General features: G+C 37.5%; 2 protein-coding genes across 3 annotated transcripts in view; one reads left to right on the top strand and one right to left on the bottom strand.

The window, feature by feature from the left end:
• PRKN (parkin RBR E3 ubiquitin protein ligase) overlaps positions 1-5,537 on the bottom strand; it is a gene marked incomplete at its 3' end in the record, with an annotated part of 1,244,701 nt that extends 1,239,164 nt beyond the window's left edge. For both annotated transcript variants that reach the window (XM_082855877.1, XM_082855878.1), the window contains exon 1: positions 5,434-5,537. In XM_082855877.1, the coding sequence (XP_082712003.1) occupies positions 5,434-5,440 (7 nt within the window). In that variant the 5' untranslated portion in view covers positions 5,441-5,537. The remainder of the gene's footprint in view (positions 1-5,433) is intronic.
• Positions 5,538-6,001: 464 nt separating this feature from the next.
• The window catches only part of PACRG (parkin coregulated), a gene marked incomplete at both ends in the record, with an annotated part of 515,387 nt that continues 502,921 nt past the window's right edge, over positions 6,002-18,467 (top strand). Inside the window, one exon of the mRNA XM_082855582.1 lies at positions 6,002-6,145. Within this exon, the coding sequence (XP_082711708.1) occupies positions 6,002-6,145 (144 nt within the window). The remainder of the gene's footprint in view (positions 6,146-18,467) is intronic.

The following is an 18,467-nucleotide window of genomic DNA, read 5'->3' as shown; positions in this document are numbered from 1 at the left end:
CACAGTAAAACACACACAATTCCCATCCAACAGTATGAATTCAAGCCATCTTCACTTAAAATCATCTTTAGACATTGTCACACATATATCCAGACTTAGTGGATGCCAACCGACTTGTGCAGTCTACATCTGCTTGTGATCAGCATCCCGGATAAGCAGCAACTCAGAAAATGCTGCCCCAGTTGTGCTTAAATCTGTACCTCTCACTCCCTGAGGAGTCACCAGGGAGCTGGAAAGGACTTCAAGCCACAGTTCACAGGTAGAGAGAAGACCTAGAGCATGAATTATTATTCTTAAGTCTTTATTTCTCCAGACAAGTAAGCTTAAATCCTGCCCTATCCTCAAGCCAGTCCAAGCTTCCTCAATCCCCAAAACTCTGGCTCAAGGAAAAAAATGTAATCAGGATCAGATTCCCCTCAAAACAAAATGCATTTGCTGGGCCTATGAGTAGTTTTACTACAGACAACTCCCTGTCAAGAGAATGTCTATGGGAGAAGCCATGGTGGTCCTGGTTTGTTTAGTCACACAATTCCATTCATGACCCTCAGGAACACTTGAAAACCAACCAAGCCCTGTGGAAACCCCAGAGGCAAGCAAGGAAAGAGCTCACCTCTATAATTAGTCAGAAAGCAGCTGCTTCTGTGCGCTAAGGAATGAAACATTAAAAGTCCAGCTTCTGACAAAAGCAAAGAGTGTGGGGAAGAAGAAAATGAGGGAAGGAAAAAGGGAGAGTACAGGTAGATGCTACAACCAAAGGTTCACCTCCGAAACACACACATTACAAACCTCAGTCCCATTTCTCCATGTTAATGCTGAGTGAATTTCAGGTGTCTAATTCCTGTCTTTCCATGTTCTGGAAAATGGATCTACTCTGAATAAGCTTTAAAATGACAATGTAACTGCAAAGGGCTTCATCTCAGGTAATATTATTTATTCACTGAAAGTTCAAAAAACACTTAATAGTAGGAATAACTGGTGCATTCATCAATTACATGGATAAATAATGAACATTTTTCAATTGGAACACCAGTATTAGTTCCCTAATCACCACTTTTTTCCCCTAATTTGATAGGGGTGGGGGTTTAAGGGATGGGGAAGGTTGCTATGTGCTGTACACAGAGATTCTTCTCACTTCTGATGTTAAGGGCTCTAAAATTATCCTTTATGGGGAACCCTATTCAAGTCTTACAGTAAGAGTCAACTGGAGAAATCATCAAGAACCCATCAACACTCTTAAAAATACAAATGTCCTAAGATGGTCTCAATACATGACCAAGCATATAAGTAAATAAGACAGGAAGGTGAGCTGCAACATAAATCTCTTTCTTTAATATTAAAAAATTTAAGAAAGAAACCGTTCAGATTACTACAAAGAAACATTTAAAATAAGCTCATTAAATGAAAATTAAAACAGAAACACTATATAAGCACTGGGCCACAATTAAAGGCTGAAGAAACAGCAGGTAAGAAACAATTTCCACTGATCAAGAAACTAAAAGCTAACAGAATAAAAGTATTCTGCGTTGAAACTGCTTTAATGAATATGAAACATTACCAAGTAAGAAGAACTTTCTTTTCTGAATTTTTCAAAGAAGCTTTGGAGGTAGAAATGGATTTGCATATCTTAATACAAAGTACTTTCATTGTATCATTTTCAAGCAATGAAGCCACGAGGTTTCAAAAAAATGTAGACTTCAAAAAAATCCTTAGAAATAGTTCCAAAGTTGAAAAGGGCATAGAGTCATCATTCTAGAGCCTTTGGACCCAAAGAAGAACTGTACATAATTACATGAAATCTATGCAAAAACTTAGAACTTCTTTTGTGACACAATTGTACCTCATTATAAACAGCTTTCAGAGCCTACCTTGGGTACTTAGATGCAGGGTCACTTCTCATGTAAAATTATTGAAATGGCAGAGCAAGTAGCAGTAGACAGTATATTTAACTAAAATATAAATTCTGAGACTTTAAAATTCACTGCATACAAGCTTTAAAACAAATATGCAGATTTGTGGGCAAACAGTACAGTGAGACTGTACATTCATGACGGCGGGGTGTTTTTTCCTGTTTTTTGTTTTTTGTTTTTTTTAACTCAGGTATCCCTGGCACCTGGAACAGTACTGGGCACACAGTAGATACTCAATTATTGAATCTGCTCTCATGAAAATAAAGCATTATAAAATGAGAAGTGAAGGTTCTGAAGGTTTTTTCTTCATAAGATTCATTAAAAAAATTAAAATATACTGTTTTTCATCTATCAGAAAGACAAAAATTAAAAATTTTATGGTACACAGAGGGAACGTGGACACTCATAAACATTGTTGGAGGGGGGCAGGGCCATTAAGGACAGTTGTGCACCTTGTGCACTGTTCGAAGGCAATGTCTTTGGAGAGAGAGGGGAAACCCAGTAGGTGCTTTGCTGTTGAATGCTGGGTCAGTTCTGGGAAGGATGTCTTTTTGTAATTTTTCAGCTCAGAGGAGTAGGACAGCTCTTTGCTACCTTGTTATGGCAGACAGAAATGTAAAACAGCGTAATTTATTTTAAACAATTTGGAAATCCCTAGCAAAATTCAAAGTCTACAAACCCTTTAGCTAGAAAATCCACTTAGAAACTGTAATAATATTTTTACTTTACATATAGGCTTACATATGCAAATAAAATGATATGGACACAAACCTTCCTGATGACAGCAACTGTCTGTAAACCTACTGTATGCTCATTTATTGAAGAGTACCTGCATAAGTTATGTACATCCACTAAATACTAGACAGGAATCACTGTAGGGTGGATCTGTACATGCAGATTTGTAAGTCTTCTAAGAGATGTTAAGTTAAACAAGATACAGAAGAGATTATGTTCTAATTATTTTTTAAATCACTCAAAAATCATTTTTAAGACATGGGGTTTGAATTTCAAAATTGGCAACACGGTTATATATATATCCATGCACTTTAACATCTGATACTACTTAAATACCTAAATCCAGTTCTATACAACATACATATAGAATATACCACAAATATTACTATTAAAATTCAATTTTAAACACACAAAAATGGTAATTTTAAAAAAGGGTGAAATATAATTTTAAGAGAGGTACCAAAAAATTACATTTTTCTAAGTTGAATTCTCTTAAGTTTTTATTATGCTTTATATTATCTTAACATCCTCTCCATATTTCTCAAAACGTCATAATTTTTCACCCACTTAAATTATATTTCTATAGCTGTCTGATTCCGGGCATTTAACATATTAATCATAATCTAACTGGAAAATGTAAGTACTTTTGAAACTGTCTCTGTGCCAAGAAAGAATCCTGAATTTTGAGAAAGCAAAGAAAGGTAATTTTACTGGTAGTGAGGCAACAGTCAATCCACCTTACTCCTATTCTACCAAGAAATGCAATTTTTGTTTTTCCTTAAAAGTGAGCTGAGATTTACATAAAGTAGAAGAGTACCGTTAGCATTAAAGAATGTGTAGCAATTAAAGACAGCATAGGCACAAAAGGGGCAAGTTCTGAGCAGCACACATGCCTTTAACAAAAATAAAATAATCACCAGATATATATTAATGTATATTTTAATCTCCAGTATATCACTGGATATAGACTATAAATAAGGCCTTTCCTGGCTCCAAAGTTTAGTCAGAAACGGGAAACATCACTCCAAGACTTTCCTTCAATTGCTCCCACTTTCACTTACCTTTGGCATTATTCAACTGAACCAACTCCAAAATTGGCAATTAAGATTTTTATTAAAATGTACCCATTGACCGAATTAGGCAATGCAAGTAGTTGACTAGCTGTATAATTTATTGTACATTGTCCACATGGTTTTAACAAGTAAGGTACTTTTCCTGGGAGGGAGCATGGATTTATTTATGTTGTAATACACTTATTTGCACTGTGTCAAACAATAGCTGGAGTATGAGAAAGAACACTTTTAAAAATCCACCTTACATTCTCCACATCACTACCAGTTATTAATAAATGTCTAATCATCAAATCTAAAGATAATACGCTTCCTTCCTGTGTTCCTAAATCCCAAACTAAACTGCATAAACATAGTTCATTCTAACAAAGTTATCTATATAATCGTCTATTAGATAACAATTTAGAATTAAGTGATGATTTTTAGATCTTAAATTCTTGCCTGTATATAACTTCACCAACAATCATACCATGCTAGAAAGGTAAGAAAAATTGGACAACATCCTTAGGTTTTATCATTGTTGCAAACACAGTGTCAGTTAGCTGGCATGATTCTCCTAGTGACGGATAAAACGTTTTACACTTTAACATTCGTTTAATAAATAAAAGATGTAAGTTTATCAGTGCACACAAACTTATATATTTTTAAAAATCACCTTCTACCTTCTTGGATAGACGACATCTGACTTCAGATGTACTTGCGTTTCGTAAGTGGTGCCCATTCAAGAATAATCCCCAAATAAACTCACCAAACCAATACATGATCTACAGGAAATCTGTCATAATTATCTCCCCAAACATCAATGTTTTGTAATCACACTGTGCGTTTCCATTAATTTTCAGAGATAACCCTTAAAATAACTTTTGGCTTAACAATCCTGGAAGACAGAAACTTTTCTAATCTTATATATTACAGGGTTTATAAGCAACTCTAACAGCCACTTCCAAAGCTTTATTCACATAAATGCACCTAGGGCCTTCGTGTATAAAAAAAGTGTTTTTTTGTTTGTTTTTTGTTTTGCTTTGTTTTTGCAAAATGAATCGTTAGTTCACTATGCGAAAGTTTTGATCCTTGTTATCACTGACTCAATTATTCTTTCAACTCAGACCTCCAGGGAGAGATTTAGAAGACAAAACCCAAGGGAGCAAGAAGTTTAAATCCATCTGCAGGAATTTGTTTTGACCTCAACCATCGTCCCTAGGCACTGTCCATTAGAGCTTCGCGCTTCGCGAGCGTTTCCCTTAAAGAGTTCTCCGGAGAGTGGGTCCCAATCTGTCCTAAGCGGCAAGACCGCGTCCTAAGCGGCAAGACCGCCTCCCAAGCGCCCTGAGGGACGGAAACCGGGGCGGAAGGCGGGGCCTTCCCACAGCCCCTAGAGGTCTGGCGGGCGGTGCGCTCGCTGACGGACCGCGGGACGCAGCCTTCGCCTCGGGCAGCGCCGAGGCGCACGCCAGGGTCCCTCGCGAAGTTGGCTCCAGGGGGAAGCCCGTCAAACGAGGGCCGGGTCGGGGCTTAGGACACACACACACTTATTCTCCAGGGCCACGGCGGGCACCGGGGAGCCGGCGGCGCAGGCTGAGGATGGCGCGGACACCGACACCCTGCTACGGACAGCGGACACGGGCAGCACCCCGGCGTCCCTGTCAGCCGAGGCCCGGCGCGGCGCAACAGCTGGGCGCGAGGCGGCGCAGAGAGGCTGTACCTGTCAGGTACACACGTACCTATCATGGCCACTGGGCAGTTGGAGGCTGCCGGGCGAGCAAGGGCCTACACGCACGCCGGCGGCCGCCTGCGCCTCACACGAGCGACACTCCCGGGTTAAATCGTGCAGGAAGCCTGTCCCCCGCGCCCGCTCTTGGGGGCGCGCATGCGCAAAGGGGGCTTAGCCCGAGGCCTTCTGGGAGTCGTAGTATTAATGCGTAGTCTCTCCTCAGGTCCCGCGGCCCGCCGCCCGCCGCCCTTCCGGCCTGAGGCCTAGGAAACGTCCGTCACAGAGAGGCAGGGTCATTCGGCAGCAGTGTTGACGTGTCGCTTAGCAACCGGGAGGGTTACCTTTGGAAGCTTGTTGCGGCTCTAGCCTCTGTCCTGCCCTCTTCCCGCCCCTCCCCTCCCCTCAACTCCCTTCACCTGGGAGCTGCCAAACATCTGGATAAACTTGGGCACTACGAGGGCGTGAAATTCTACAGTAACGCGCCTTTTTACATTTTTTCCCGACCTCCTTCTCACATCCGTAAAACTCACTGATTCTTTTACTACACGTTTTATGAGAACAAGACATTTTCTAGGAAGATGGTGGCCGAAAAAGAGACCCTGAGCTTAAACAAATGCCCAGACAAGATGCCGAAGAGGACCAAGCTGCCGCTCCTGGTGCACCAGCCTCACTCCCTGGTTTCTGAGGGCTTCACAGTCAAAGCCATGATGAAAAACTCAGTCGTAAGTGATCTTCCTGAATTGAATGTACTCGCTCCGAATCAGGGGACACCAGGTTGTAGAGGATGGCTAGCCCTAGGATGGATTCTGAGCCCATATCTAGGGTGGTCTTTGCCAAAACTGGCAATTACTCGGCCAGTAACAGACGGTGCCCAACAGAGTGTGGAGGTCCAGGCTAGGCTGCTAGAAGGGATCTCGGGCAGCTGACGTACTGTGCCCGTTTCTAAGCACCTTCCTAATAACTCACGGTTTCTAGACCACCTAAATTTACTCTTAAGCTATTTACACAAAGAAGAAAGATCCCCTTTACTTATTGATTCCTAAACTGTCTCACTCAGCAAAAGGCCTTATAGAAGGAGAGTTCTTAGAAATCATAAACTCTCTTGCAAAATTTAACATGTGCTGATGTACAGCTGGGAACATAAACTCATTAATTAACAGTAAGAAATTTCATCAATCAACCTAGAAATTTTTAGAATATCCTAGCATCTCTTCTAACAACACTCTCACAAAATCGCATGTTTGAGTACTAAAAGGCAACTTAATAAGAAGTCTATTTCCAGATAGATCTTTTAAACTATTAATTTTAAACAATCCAAGCTTCTGTTCAAGTATCTCTGCCTATTAATACAATTCATATTTCATTTCTACTGTTTTGTGGTAGTAAAAATCAACTATTCTCAATATTCTCAATAGTTTACTTAGGAGGAAAAGTTTTAAACTGCACACAAATGGTTTGGGTATGTGCATGATAGTTTAAAAAAAAACTTAATTTGCTATGCTACACCAGGTTTTACTACTGAGTAAGCACTTGTCTGTGAATGAGATATTCAATAATAAATGCAGCTTTCAAATTTGTATAATTTACACTCTGGGAGGATCTGACTTATTGTAGAGCAACTCATTATGTTAAATGAAGAGCATTGCTTTCCAGTGTCACATTATTCGTTTTACATAAATGTTGCAAACCTAATACCTTATTCCTAAACCACATCCTTAAAATACAGGAACGAAACAGATCACCTTTAGACGCTGAGGCCAGATTCCCATGTTGCTACACAAAATGAAATTCTGGTTGTCAGAATGTGTGTCAGTTGAATTGCAATAGTTAAAATTCTTAGAAATAGACTAAAACTTTCTGCTTGTTGTAACTGCAGTCCTTTGGCATGTATTTCATGTGAATATGTGGTCATGGGAGTCAATATAACTCATTTATCAGCAACACAGAATACCATAACATTCAAGCTAATTATTTCTTTTTTTCTTCTAAACAGTATATATGATTATAATTTTAGTGATTTTTTTCAATGTTATATTTCTTCAAAGACATGTAAAAAATTGGTCAGATTCTTTTTTTTCTAAACCTATATTTATAATCACGTTTTCTTTTTAAAAAACATAGCTTTGCACCTAAAGTCATAATTCTGGAAAATCAAGTATTTCAGTACTGACAAATGTAACAAATATGCTTACAAGACTCAAACAAAAATATCGATTATGAAGCAGCCTTCATTATAAACAACTTATTTGAGATAAATTATCTTTTTGTTTCCATATACTTAAGGAAAATCCCTTAGTGTAATATTTATGTCTCCTTTGGGATCCTCAAAAGAGGATGAGTCATTCTTTCACTTCATTTAGTGGAAATCATAATTGTTAGATGCGAACATTATTCATCCATCCATTCATTCATTCAATCAACAATAGTTTTTTTGTTTGATTGTTTTTTGTTTGTTTTTTTAAATCTGAGAACTTGCTCAGCATAGTTCTGGGGATTTGGGATCAGCAAAACAAAGTCTCAGTCCCTAAAACTCCAAGGAGAACCACCACTAACAGCAATGGTCAAGTCTTGATAAAAGAGAGAGACTGTTTATACAAACTAACTTCAGTGGTACAGGAAATAAAACCCTTCCTTTTCGTATCCAATATTAACATTTCAGCCCTCGACAGTGTAGACCTTTCAGCATTACATGGTCAAAACACCCCTCTTTCCTAAGGTTTATTTCTATTCAGAAAATAACATGCCAATCTCCAGCTTTTCTTTTCTTTTTTTTTTTTTTAACATCTTTACTGGAGTATAATTGCTTTACAATGGTGTGTTAGTTTCTGCTTTATAACAAAGTGAATCAGTTATACATATACATATGTTCCCATATCTCTTCCCTCTTGTGTCTCCCTCCCTCCCACCCTCCTTATCCCACCCCTCTAGGTGGTAACAAAGCATCGAGCTGATCTCCCTGTGCTATGCGGCTGCTTCTCACATGTATATATGTCCATGCCACTCTCTCACTTCGTCCCAGCTTACCCTTCCCTCTCCCCATGTCCTCAAGTCCATTCTCTACATCTGTGTCTTTATTCCTGTCCTACCCCTAGGTTCTTCAGAACCATTTTTGTTTTTTGTTTTTTTTTTAGATTCCATATATATGCGTTAGCATACGGTATTTGTTTTTCTCTTTCTGACTTACTTCACTCTGTATGACAGTCTCTATGTCCATCCACCTGACTACAAATAACTCAATTTCGTTTCTTTTTATGGCTGAGTAATATTCCATTGTATATATGTGCCACATCTTCTTTATCCATTCATCTGTCGATGGACACTTAGGTTGCTTCCGTGTCCTGGCTGTTGTAAATAGTGCTGCAGTGAACATTGTGGTACATGACTCTTTTTGAATTATGGTTTTCTCAGGGTATGTGCCCAGTAGTGGGATTGTCCAGCTTTTCTTTTTTTTTTTTTTTTCGGCACGCGGGCCTCTCACTGTTGTGGCCTCTCCCGCTGCAAAGCACAGGCTCTGGACACGCAGGCCCAGCGGCCATGGCTCACGGTCCCTGCCGCTCCGCGGCACGTGGGATCCTCCCGGACTGGAGCACAAACCCGTGTCCCCTGCATCGGCAGGCGGACACTCAACCACTGCGCCACCAAGGAAGCCCTGTCCAGCTTTTCTTAATTGCAACTCCTTGTTCCAAAAGCCAACCCTCAAACCACTTTTCTAGTGTTAGGGCTTGCCATCAGTTCCTCTTTCCAACACTCACTAATTAAATAAGTCACCATTCCATTGCACTTCCCCAAAAGACTTGTAGAACTATATCCTAAGGAGGTATATGGAGACTCCCAATGTTTCACTGAGGGTGCTTTAGTAATATAAGTATACAAGTTTAATCATAGACAGATATGATCAGGTGGGCTGTGCAAGCCGAAATCCTTAAACAGTCATAATCTATGTATGTGAATGCAAAATTATTTACAAAATAATGATAAATATGTAAGTAGCTAGTTTTTTTTTTAAATCCTGATGTCAAGTGTTCTTCAACTGTAAGTAGTTCCTTTACCTATGTGAAATTGTTGTTGCATTCTGTATAGAAACAAGCAATGAGAAAACTCCTGCAATCAGAGAATAATAATCAAATTCATATTATTATAATGTTTGACTCAAAAGAATGATAGGAGATGCAGAATTTGAAGATTTCCTAGTTTATTTTCCCTTTAAAGGCCTTGTTTGTGGTCTGATAGAACCTATAACCAGAAACCAGTAACCCAGTGTTGTATTGGCTTCTTCTCAACAGATGGTAGCTGCTTTCTGTGCTAACCTACCTTATCATAAAGCAAGTTAGGATATGGGCCCAAGGTTATGATGAATGAGATGCTGAATTCAACTGAAGCTTTATACTACATCTTTCCTTTTCAGTAGACTATAGATGTTTTATGCTCAAAGTTTATGGGAATGGGAGAAATAATTCTTTAATATTACTTATATAGAAACTTTTATGCTTACTAATTCATTCAACACATAGGAGCAATGGTCAGTATTTATAAATTATATATTAAGATATTGATTTGGCTGCTGTAACGGTGACCAAATAACAATAGTTTAACTAAGATGGAAGTTCTCTCAGAGTCCAAGTTTGTAGGCAATTCATGGAGACTGGGCACTGCTTCCCCATGAGATAGGTCCAGGGACTTAGGAGCCTTGTATATTCTTGTTTTGCATCCTGCAGGATGATGCCCTGAGTCCAGGTGAGCTCACCATCACCAGGGTCAAATCCCTATTCTCAGGATGGAGGAAATAAGAAACAGAGTGCTTCCTTTTATGAGCATGACCCAGACACAGCACCCCACTTTCATTCACATCCCACTGGCCAGAGTTTAGTCATAGGCCTATATTTTCCCTTTTTGCAAAAGCCTGTGAAAGACCGACCCTTGCAGCAACTCTAGGCCCCCATACCTGTTCCTTCAGGAAAAGGGCTAAGAGTTATATCGTTCCAAAAGAGCATAATCTCCAACACCTACTTCATGCAAGAGGAGAGAAAAATGAGTAAGGAGCAACCTGCAAGAAAAAGTAGGAAGAAATGGAAGCAAGCAGCATGTTCCAGAAGCTGCACTCATCACTTTTGCTCAAATCCATTGCCAAACCTAGGCTTATGGCAACAACCACTTACAGGAGAGGCTGGGAAATGTAGTCTCTGACAGGTAGCTCTGTGTTCAGCTAAAACTTGAGGCATTTCATTACTGTAGCAAAAGGAAGAACGGAAATGTGGGGTTTATTCGAAGTGTCCACCGTGAGAGTTAAATATTGCTAGAAAAGAAAAGAAGAGGGACAAGTAAAACAATTACAGTACAAATAAATGCACATCCATGGTAAGGCTTACAAATACCTACTTAGGACAGTGGAACTGCTAATGACGAAGGGACCAAGTGACAATAACCTCATTGAGACCCTCATTACCTTTTGTCTAGGTTTTGGCAGTATCATCAAAACTGGTCTCTAGACTCCATTCACCAATCAGTTGATTGCCTCAATCAACTATCAGTACTATTACACTTATCCTTCCAGTACAAAGTTCTCTTATTATTGCAGAAAGCTTTTGGAGATCACTGGTTCTTATAGCAAAAAATCATGGAACCTCCACAAGACCAGCAAGGCCTTCTGTGATCTAACCCTGTTCTATGGATTTAATTTCATCTCCCACTATTCTCATTTGCTTCCACCAAATTAAACTGTAACTCTTCATTGCTTTGATTTTGCTTGTGTTGTTCCCTTTGCTTCAATGCCCTTCTCCCTACATATCTGCAAACACAAATCCCTTCAGTCATTAGGTAACAAATGATCACTGACTGTGCCATACACTCTTAGGTGCTGGAAATCTAGCAGTAAGGAAGAGGCTAAATGCATGCCATCAAGGAGCTTATATTTTTGCAGCCAGCTAGGAGGCCAACTGCTTCAAGATGACTCCCCTAATTCTCTTTCTCAACCAAGATGGAAACTTATTTTTGTTCATTGTTTTCTACCATGTATTAAAGTTATGTCTACCCATGTTTTACCTCCTCAAGTAAATTCCCTGTGAGGGCAGAATCTGTGTCCAAGTCATTTTTTTCATCCTAACAGCACCTAACAATGTACTCAATAAATATTTGATGAATGAAGGAAAGCACTTCTACACTTTTCTGTTATCTCATCGCTTTCCTCCTGTTGTTATAACTGTTATCTGTCTTTAGTTTGTTTGTTTTTTTTAAACCACCCTCCTCCAATTGAGGAGCCCAGAAGTTCCCTTTAAAACTCAGCCAGATGATGACATTGATCACTTCAGATCCTCAGGTGGCTCATCTTAGTGTAAAGCTGAAGTTTTTAAGCTCCTATAAGGCACTATGTAATCTAGCTGCCATTTCTTCTTTATATGTATAACTTAGTACTTCCTCCCTCCCTCGTTCTGTTCCATCCACAATAGTTTCCTTGCAGTTTCTTGAATATACCAGTTACACAGCTGCCTCAGTACCTCTGCCCTTCCTGTTCCCTCTGCCTGAAATATATTTCCCCCTACATATCACCATCTCTTGATCCTTCAAATATTTGTTCAAAAGACTAACTTTTTAGTGAGGCCTCTCTGAATATTTAAAATGTCAGCCTCTTAATAACCCCCTCCATCCCTGTTTCAGCACACCCATCTTCTTTCCCTTTGTTGTATTTTTCCATAGACACTGATCACTCTCTAATATTAATCTAGTTTATCCTATGTCTTCTTCCACTACAGAGTAAGCTCCTTGAGGGCAGGGAATTATTACTGTTTCACTCACTGCTGCATATCCAGCTCTAGAAAAGTTCCTGGCACATAGTAGGAGCTATTTTTTTTTGTCAAATAAATTAATGAATGACCATGTTTTATACTATAATTAGCAATCATCTTCAAATTAGCAACTTCAAGGAAATGCTAATGGTGTTAAATAAGTATAAAATATAGGAATGAGAATAATTTAGAAATGTTTTATGCCATTTTTAATTAGCTTCTTATTAAAGTTATACATGCCCATTGTAAAATGTTTAAGTGGCTTGGCTTAGCAAAGCTCTCTCCTACTTAATATTACGGGGAAAATTTTAACCTTTTTTTCGCTAGTCCTCTTATAATTTCAATGTTTTATTTTAAAGCTTTACTTCATCTTAATTCATTTTGGTTTAAGAAGTGAGGTATAAATTTTATTATATTTTTTCCAAATTGGTCAAAAGTTGTTGCATTACCTTTCACATATAGTTAAACTGGATTATAAAAAAAAATCTGCCTATTTAATTTGAATGCTCTGCCAGTGCTATATGTATATTAATGATAGTGGCTTTGTGTATGCTTTAATATGTGATAGGGCTCATCATCTCTATTCCATTTCTGTTTCTGAGCAATCCTATGAGGAGTCAGGGCAGACTTTTTTTTTTTCCATTCAGCATATAAATCTCAGACAATTTAATTTTTTGTTGTTGTGGGTCACCTATTAAATGGCAGAGCAAAGAATGTATGCTATATTACTAGATTTTTCTAACTGAGAACAATCCTCTCTTGATCACTTTTTTTAGACTTTGGTAGATGCATAACATGCAAGTGGAAAATGTACACATATCACTTGATAAATATTAAACCAAACACACTGGTGTAGCCAGAACCCACATCAAGAAACCTTACCAACACCACAAAACCCCTTCAGGACCTTTCCAGTCACTGCCCATATACACCCTAAGCTAACCTTATCCCAACTTCTGTCAACAGATTTCTGCTTATATTCGTGGAATCATAGAGTATGTAGTTGTTTTATGTCTGACTTCTGGGATCACCATTGTGAAATTCACCCACATTACTGCATATGATCATAGATCCTTAATACTCATTTCTTTCTACTATTTTCACATGGGAATATAACATAATTTATTGATCCATTCCTGTGTTGATTAGTATTTATGCGACTTCTAGGTTAAGACTTACAAATAGTGCTACTAGGAAAATTCTAGTATTTTTTTTTAAACTGAGGTATAGTTGATGTACAATATTATATAAGTTTCAGATGTACAACCTGGTGATTCACAATTTTTAAAGATTATACTTCATTTATAGTTATCGTAAAATATTGGCTAAATACCCTGTGCCAGTGTCCATTCCCTGTGCCAAGGACTATGTCCTTGTAGTTTATTTATTTTATACATAGTAGCTTGTGCCTCTTAATCCCCTACCCCTACTTTGCTCATTCTCCCCTTCCCTCACCCCACTGGTAGCAACTAATTTGTTCTCTATATCTGTGAGTCAGTTTCTTTTTTGTTATATTCACTAGTTTGTTTTATTTCTTAGATTCCATGTATAACAGACAATATTCCATGTGATAACAGGCAGTATTTGTCTTTCTCCGTCTGAATTATTTCACTAAGCGTAATAGCCTCCTGGTCCATCCATGTTGTTGCAAGTGGCAAAATTTCATTCTTTTTTATGGCTGAGTAGTAGTCTATTGTATATATGTACCACATCTTTTTTATCCATCCATCTGTTGATGGACACTTAGTTTGCTTCCATATCTTGGCAATTGTAAATAATGTTGCTATGAACATTGGGATACATGTATCTTTTTGGATTAGTGTTTTCATTTTCTTCCGGTATATACCCAGGGTGTAATTGCTGGATCATATGGTAGTTCTATTTTCAGTTTTTTGATGAACCTCTGTACCATTTTCCACAGTGGCTGCACCAATTTACATTCTCACCAACAGCATACAAGGGTTCCTTTTCTCCACATCCTCGCCAGCATTTGTTATTTATGGTCTTTCTGATGATAACCGTTCTGATATGTGTGAGGTGATATCTCGTTGTTTTGATTTGCATTTCTCTGATGATTAACAACGTTGAGCATCTTTTCATGTGCCTGTTGGCAATTTGTATGTATGTCTTCTTCAGAAAAATGTCTATTCAGTTCTTTTGCCCATTTTTTAAATTGGGTAAATTTGCTAAAAAAAAAAATAATAATGCTAAATCTATGTCAAACAGCATACTGCCTGTATTTTCTTCTAGGAGTTTTATGGTTTCTGGTCTTACATTTAGGTCTTTAAACCATTTAAAATTTATTTTTGTATGTGGTGCAAGAAAATGTTCTAATTTTATTTTTTTACATGTAACTGTCCAGTTTTCCCAGCACCACTTATTGAAGAGACTGTCTTTTCTCCATTGTGTATCTTGCCTTCTTTGTGATAGATTAATCTACCATAAGTGCATGGGTTTACTTCTGGGCTCTCTATTCTTTTCCATGTATCTGTGTGTCTGTTTTTGTTTGTTTGTTCGTTTGTTTGTTTTTGCCAGTATCATACTGTTTTGATTACTGTAGCTTTGTAGTATAGTCTGAAGTCAGAGAGCATAATACCTCCAGCTCTGTTCTTCTTTCTAGTACCTATTTTTGGACAACATATGTAAGAATGTCCAGGTTGCTGGGTCCTAGGGTTTGCATATGTTTGCTTTAGTAACTATATAAAAACCATTTTCAAAATTGAGTTTTCAAATTTAAACTCCTGCCAGCTCTGAATAAGAGTACCATTTGCTCTATAATACCATCGATAACTACTATTTTCTTTATTTTGCATTTTAGGTATTCTAGTGGGTGTGTAATGTTATCTCATTGTGGATTTAATATTCATTTTTATTCTGACTAATGGAGTTTAAGACTTTTTAATTTATTTATTGGCCATTTGGTTGTCTTTTGTGAAGTGCCTTTCTAGACTTTTGCCTCCTTTTCTCTTGGCTTGATTGGGTGTATTTATTTATAATGATTCTTATTCTTCATATTTTATTCTAAATGATATAAAGCAATTGTCAAATACATGTATTGCAAGTATAGTTTCCCTGTCAGTGAGTTTCCTTTTCATTCTCTTAATGGTGACTTTCATCCTCCTCTTTTTAAAATATACATTTGTGAGAAAAAAAAGATCATAAACATTTTCTTATGTATTTTTTATAATGTTTTCCTCAACCAATTTCAATAGTTTCACAATAAGATATGTATATATTGAGACAAAAGACTTTGAGAATAAATTAGAATGATCAGAAATAAAATAGAACAAACAACAGTGAAACAATGAAATAAAATGTAATTAAAGTAGGAAGCTTGAGCTTAAGAAAAGGAGAATCAATTTTTTCATTCATAAGCATCAGTATATTTATTGATTGATGTTCACATTTCATTCTGAGCTTCTTGGCATCAGAAGGGGCCAAAAGGGGAACATTATACATTTCTCATTATCATAAAAGAAGTAGCCTGCCAATCCTTGTAGGGAATTCAAGCTTTCTCTACACTGAATTCTCAGAGAAATTGATCCTGTAGCATTTTAAATACATGCAACGCACCATATCTATATTCTTATTTCTTATTTGAAATACACAAGCCAATTTCATCCACAACAGACTTCAGTAAGGGCCAGGTAGGTGATGTTAAAATCTATCTTGAGGAACTGGATTTTCCATGAGATTAAATTCACATGGTATATGTATGTAGGCTTTTGATGGTCCAATTTGATCCAAGAACAGAATTCACAGTGCCTACAGGAGAGTGTAGACTTTCTTTTAGCTGTGGTTGTTCTCAGTTCATTTTATGACAGTAGCGAGATGGCTTCTGTTTTTATAAAGTGTCAGAGAGGAAGTGTGTGATGCTATGAGACCACAGCTCTGAATGGCCTGAAAGAGGCTGGAAAGACTTCTCAAAGGGAATCTTGTTTGGTGAAATATAAAAGATGAGGGGGACTGAGGGGAAGAGTTAGGGGCAGTAGGAAAAGGCTCAGAGGCAAGACAGACCAGGTTTCCTGCTCACTCAGTTTTCAATCTTTATTTTATTCTTTCTTTGCCCAAAAGAATTATGTTATAAATTCTATTCATTATATATATGTTTAAAATTCTTTAAATTGTATATATTTTATAGAATATATAAGTAAAGTATATATGTACTTTATGAAAAATGTATGTACATAATACACATTTATATAGCTTGCATATTTAGCTTGTATTTGTGTATAATTATAATACCTTCTATGAAATTATACAGATTCCTTCTAACTTGCTAATATTTTAAATGTCATTACAAAGTCCTCTTGCGCATTTAAAAAAACCTCATAGAATTCTGTTCTTTGAATGTGCCATAATTTATTTCGTAATTCGCTCAGGTTGCTTTCTGTTTTTTGCTATTATACATAATGACAAAGTTAATATTTTTATACAATTTTTCTGCATTTTAAAACATCTCTTTGAAATATAATTTCTGAAGTAGAATTACTGAATCAGAGTTCTTCAGAATCTGAAGACTCTGATGAAAGTTTGATCTATACCACTCCCTGCAATGCTTGACTCTGCCTGTTCTACTCTCTCCTTGTGGCCTGAGGCAAAGGCCTGAGGTTTCTAAGTACCCCAGCCCTGCCGGCTATCCACCTTCCCCACCTGCAGCATGTTGAGGGGATCAATATCTCAGCACCTCTGAAACCCATTCATAATACATATTGTAAATGGATTTGAAACATCTAAGGCTGTGGTTCACAGATTGCAAATTGTAATCACCTGGGTAGCTAAAAAATACTGATTTCTAGGTCCATCCTCTAAGATTCTGATTTAATTGTTCTAATTGTGTCTGTAGTTGATTGAATTCGTGTTTAATAGAGGTTCAGAACCTTTAGGGACATAGTATTATGCTATTCAATTTTTCCAAAGACATTTATTTATTAAGCAGTGTTCTATTCCTTGCTGATTTGTGTTATTCTTTTATTGTATTATAATTATACATAATAATCAGAGATATTTTAGAGGAAATTTTAACCAGTGTAACACAGTTTAAACTATCATAACTTGGTAATATGTTTAGAAACTGGTGAAGCTAATCTCTCCTGTTAATTCATATCCATAATGTTGATTTTTTTTTTTTTTTTTTTTTTTTGCGGTACACGGGCCTCTCACTGTTGTGGCCTCTCGCGTTGCGGAGCACAGGCTCTGGACGCGCAGGCTCAGCGGCCATGGCTCACGGGCCTAGCCGCTCCGCGGCATATGGGATCTTCCCGGACCGGGGCACGAACCCGTGTCCCCTGCATCGGCAGGCGGACTCTCAACCACTGCACCACCAGGGAGGCCCCATAATGTTGATTTTTAATTTTAACATTTTACCAGTTTAGTATTCCAGACGATCTTTTAATAACATACAAAACTGAAACATCCCTTTGAAACTGCAAGGATCATATAAATCACTTGGAAAAAAAATTGTCATGTTTTAATAGTCTTCACTTGTAGTAATATATTTTATCACTTCATGTTTATAGGTGTCAGTTTTCCTAAGAATATTTATATTTATTTTATATCCAGCCTCTTTTAATCTAATAACATTCCCATTGAATCTCATGTTTTATTTTAATCATGTTTTTCTACATTTTGAACAATGTAAGTATACAAATAAGTGTGGAAAATAGGCATGTATTCATCTAGATTTTATAAAGAATAATGTTTTGTTATAATAATGTCATATTCTTTTAAATAAACTTCTAGTCTTATAGAAAAATAAACAGATCCTTGCTAAAGGATCCTCATTCCTTCTCCAACCCTCCATCCTTCCATCCCTAGAGATAACCAAGATCTTAAAGTTTGTGTATATCACTTCCAAATATAAGTGGTTCATATGTATATGCATCCATACGTTTTGTAACTCTGTATGTGTGTGTGTGTGTGTGTGTATAATTAAAATCTGGGCATTGTTCTTGCCTTTCCACCTGAGCTATTCTGTGCATATTTCTGTAATGCCTTTGAGCTCATATTCAATTCATAAACAGGGGAATAATGTCTGTATAAGTAGGAGGTTCATATGTAATCTTCCCCATGTTTTTAATATTTTGTGCCAAGTAAGAGCATTTAATTGAAAAGTATTCTAACAGCTAAATGCAGCATGATGACAGAGTAGTACAAAGTAATACGAAGTAATGCCCACAGTACCAACTTCTCCTGGTTCTGTTTGTGTCCTTGCTCTTAGAAGTATTGATACTTAGTATGAAGCAAGCTCCATCTTTGTACATCC

This window comes from Leucopleurus acutus (assembly GCF_964270905.1).
Source record: "Leucopleurus acutus genome assembly, chromosome: 15".
In the NCBI taxonomy this organism is placed as follows: Eukaryota; Metazoa; Chordata; class Mammalia; order Artiodactyla; family Delphinidae; genus Leucopleurus; species Leucopleurus acutus.
This window is presented reverse-complemented; position numbering and strand designations above follow the sequence as displayed.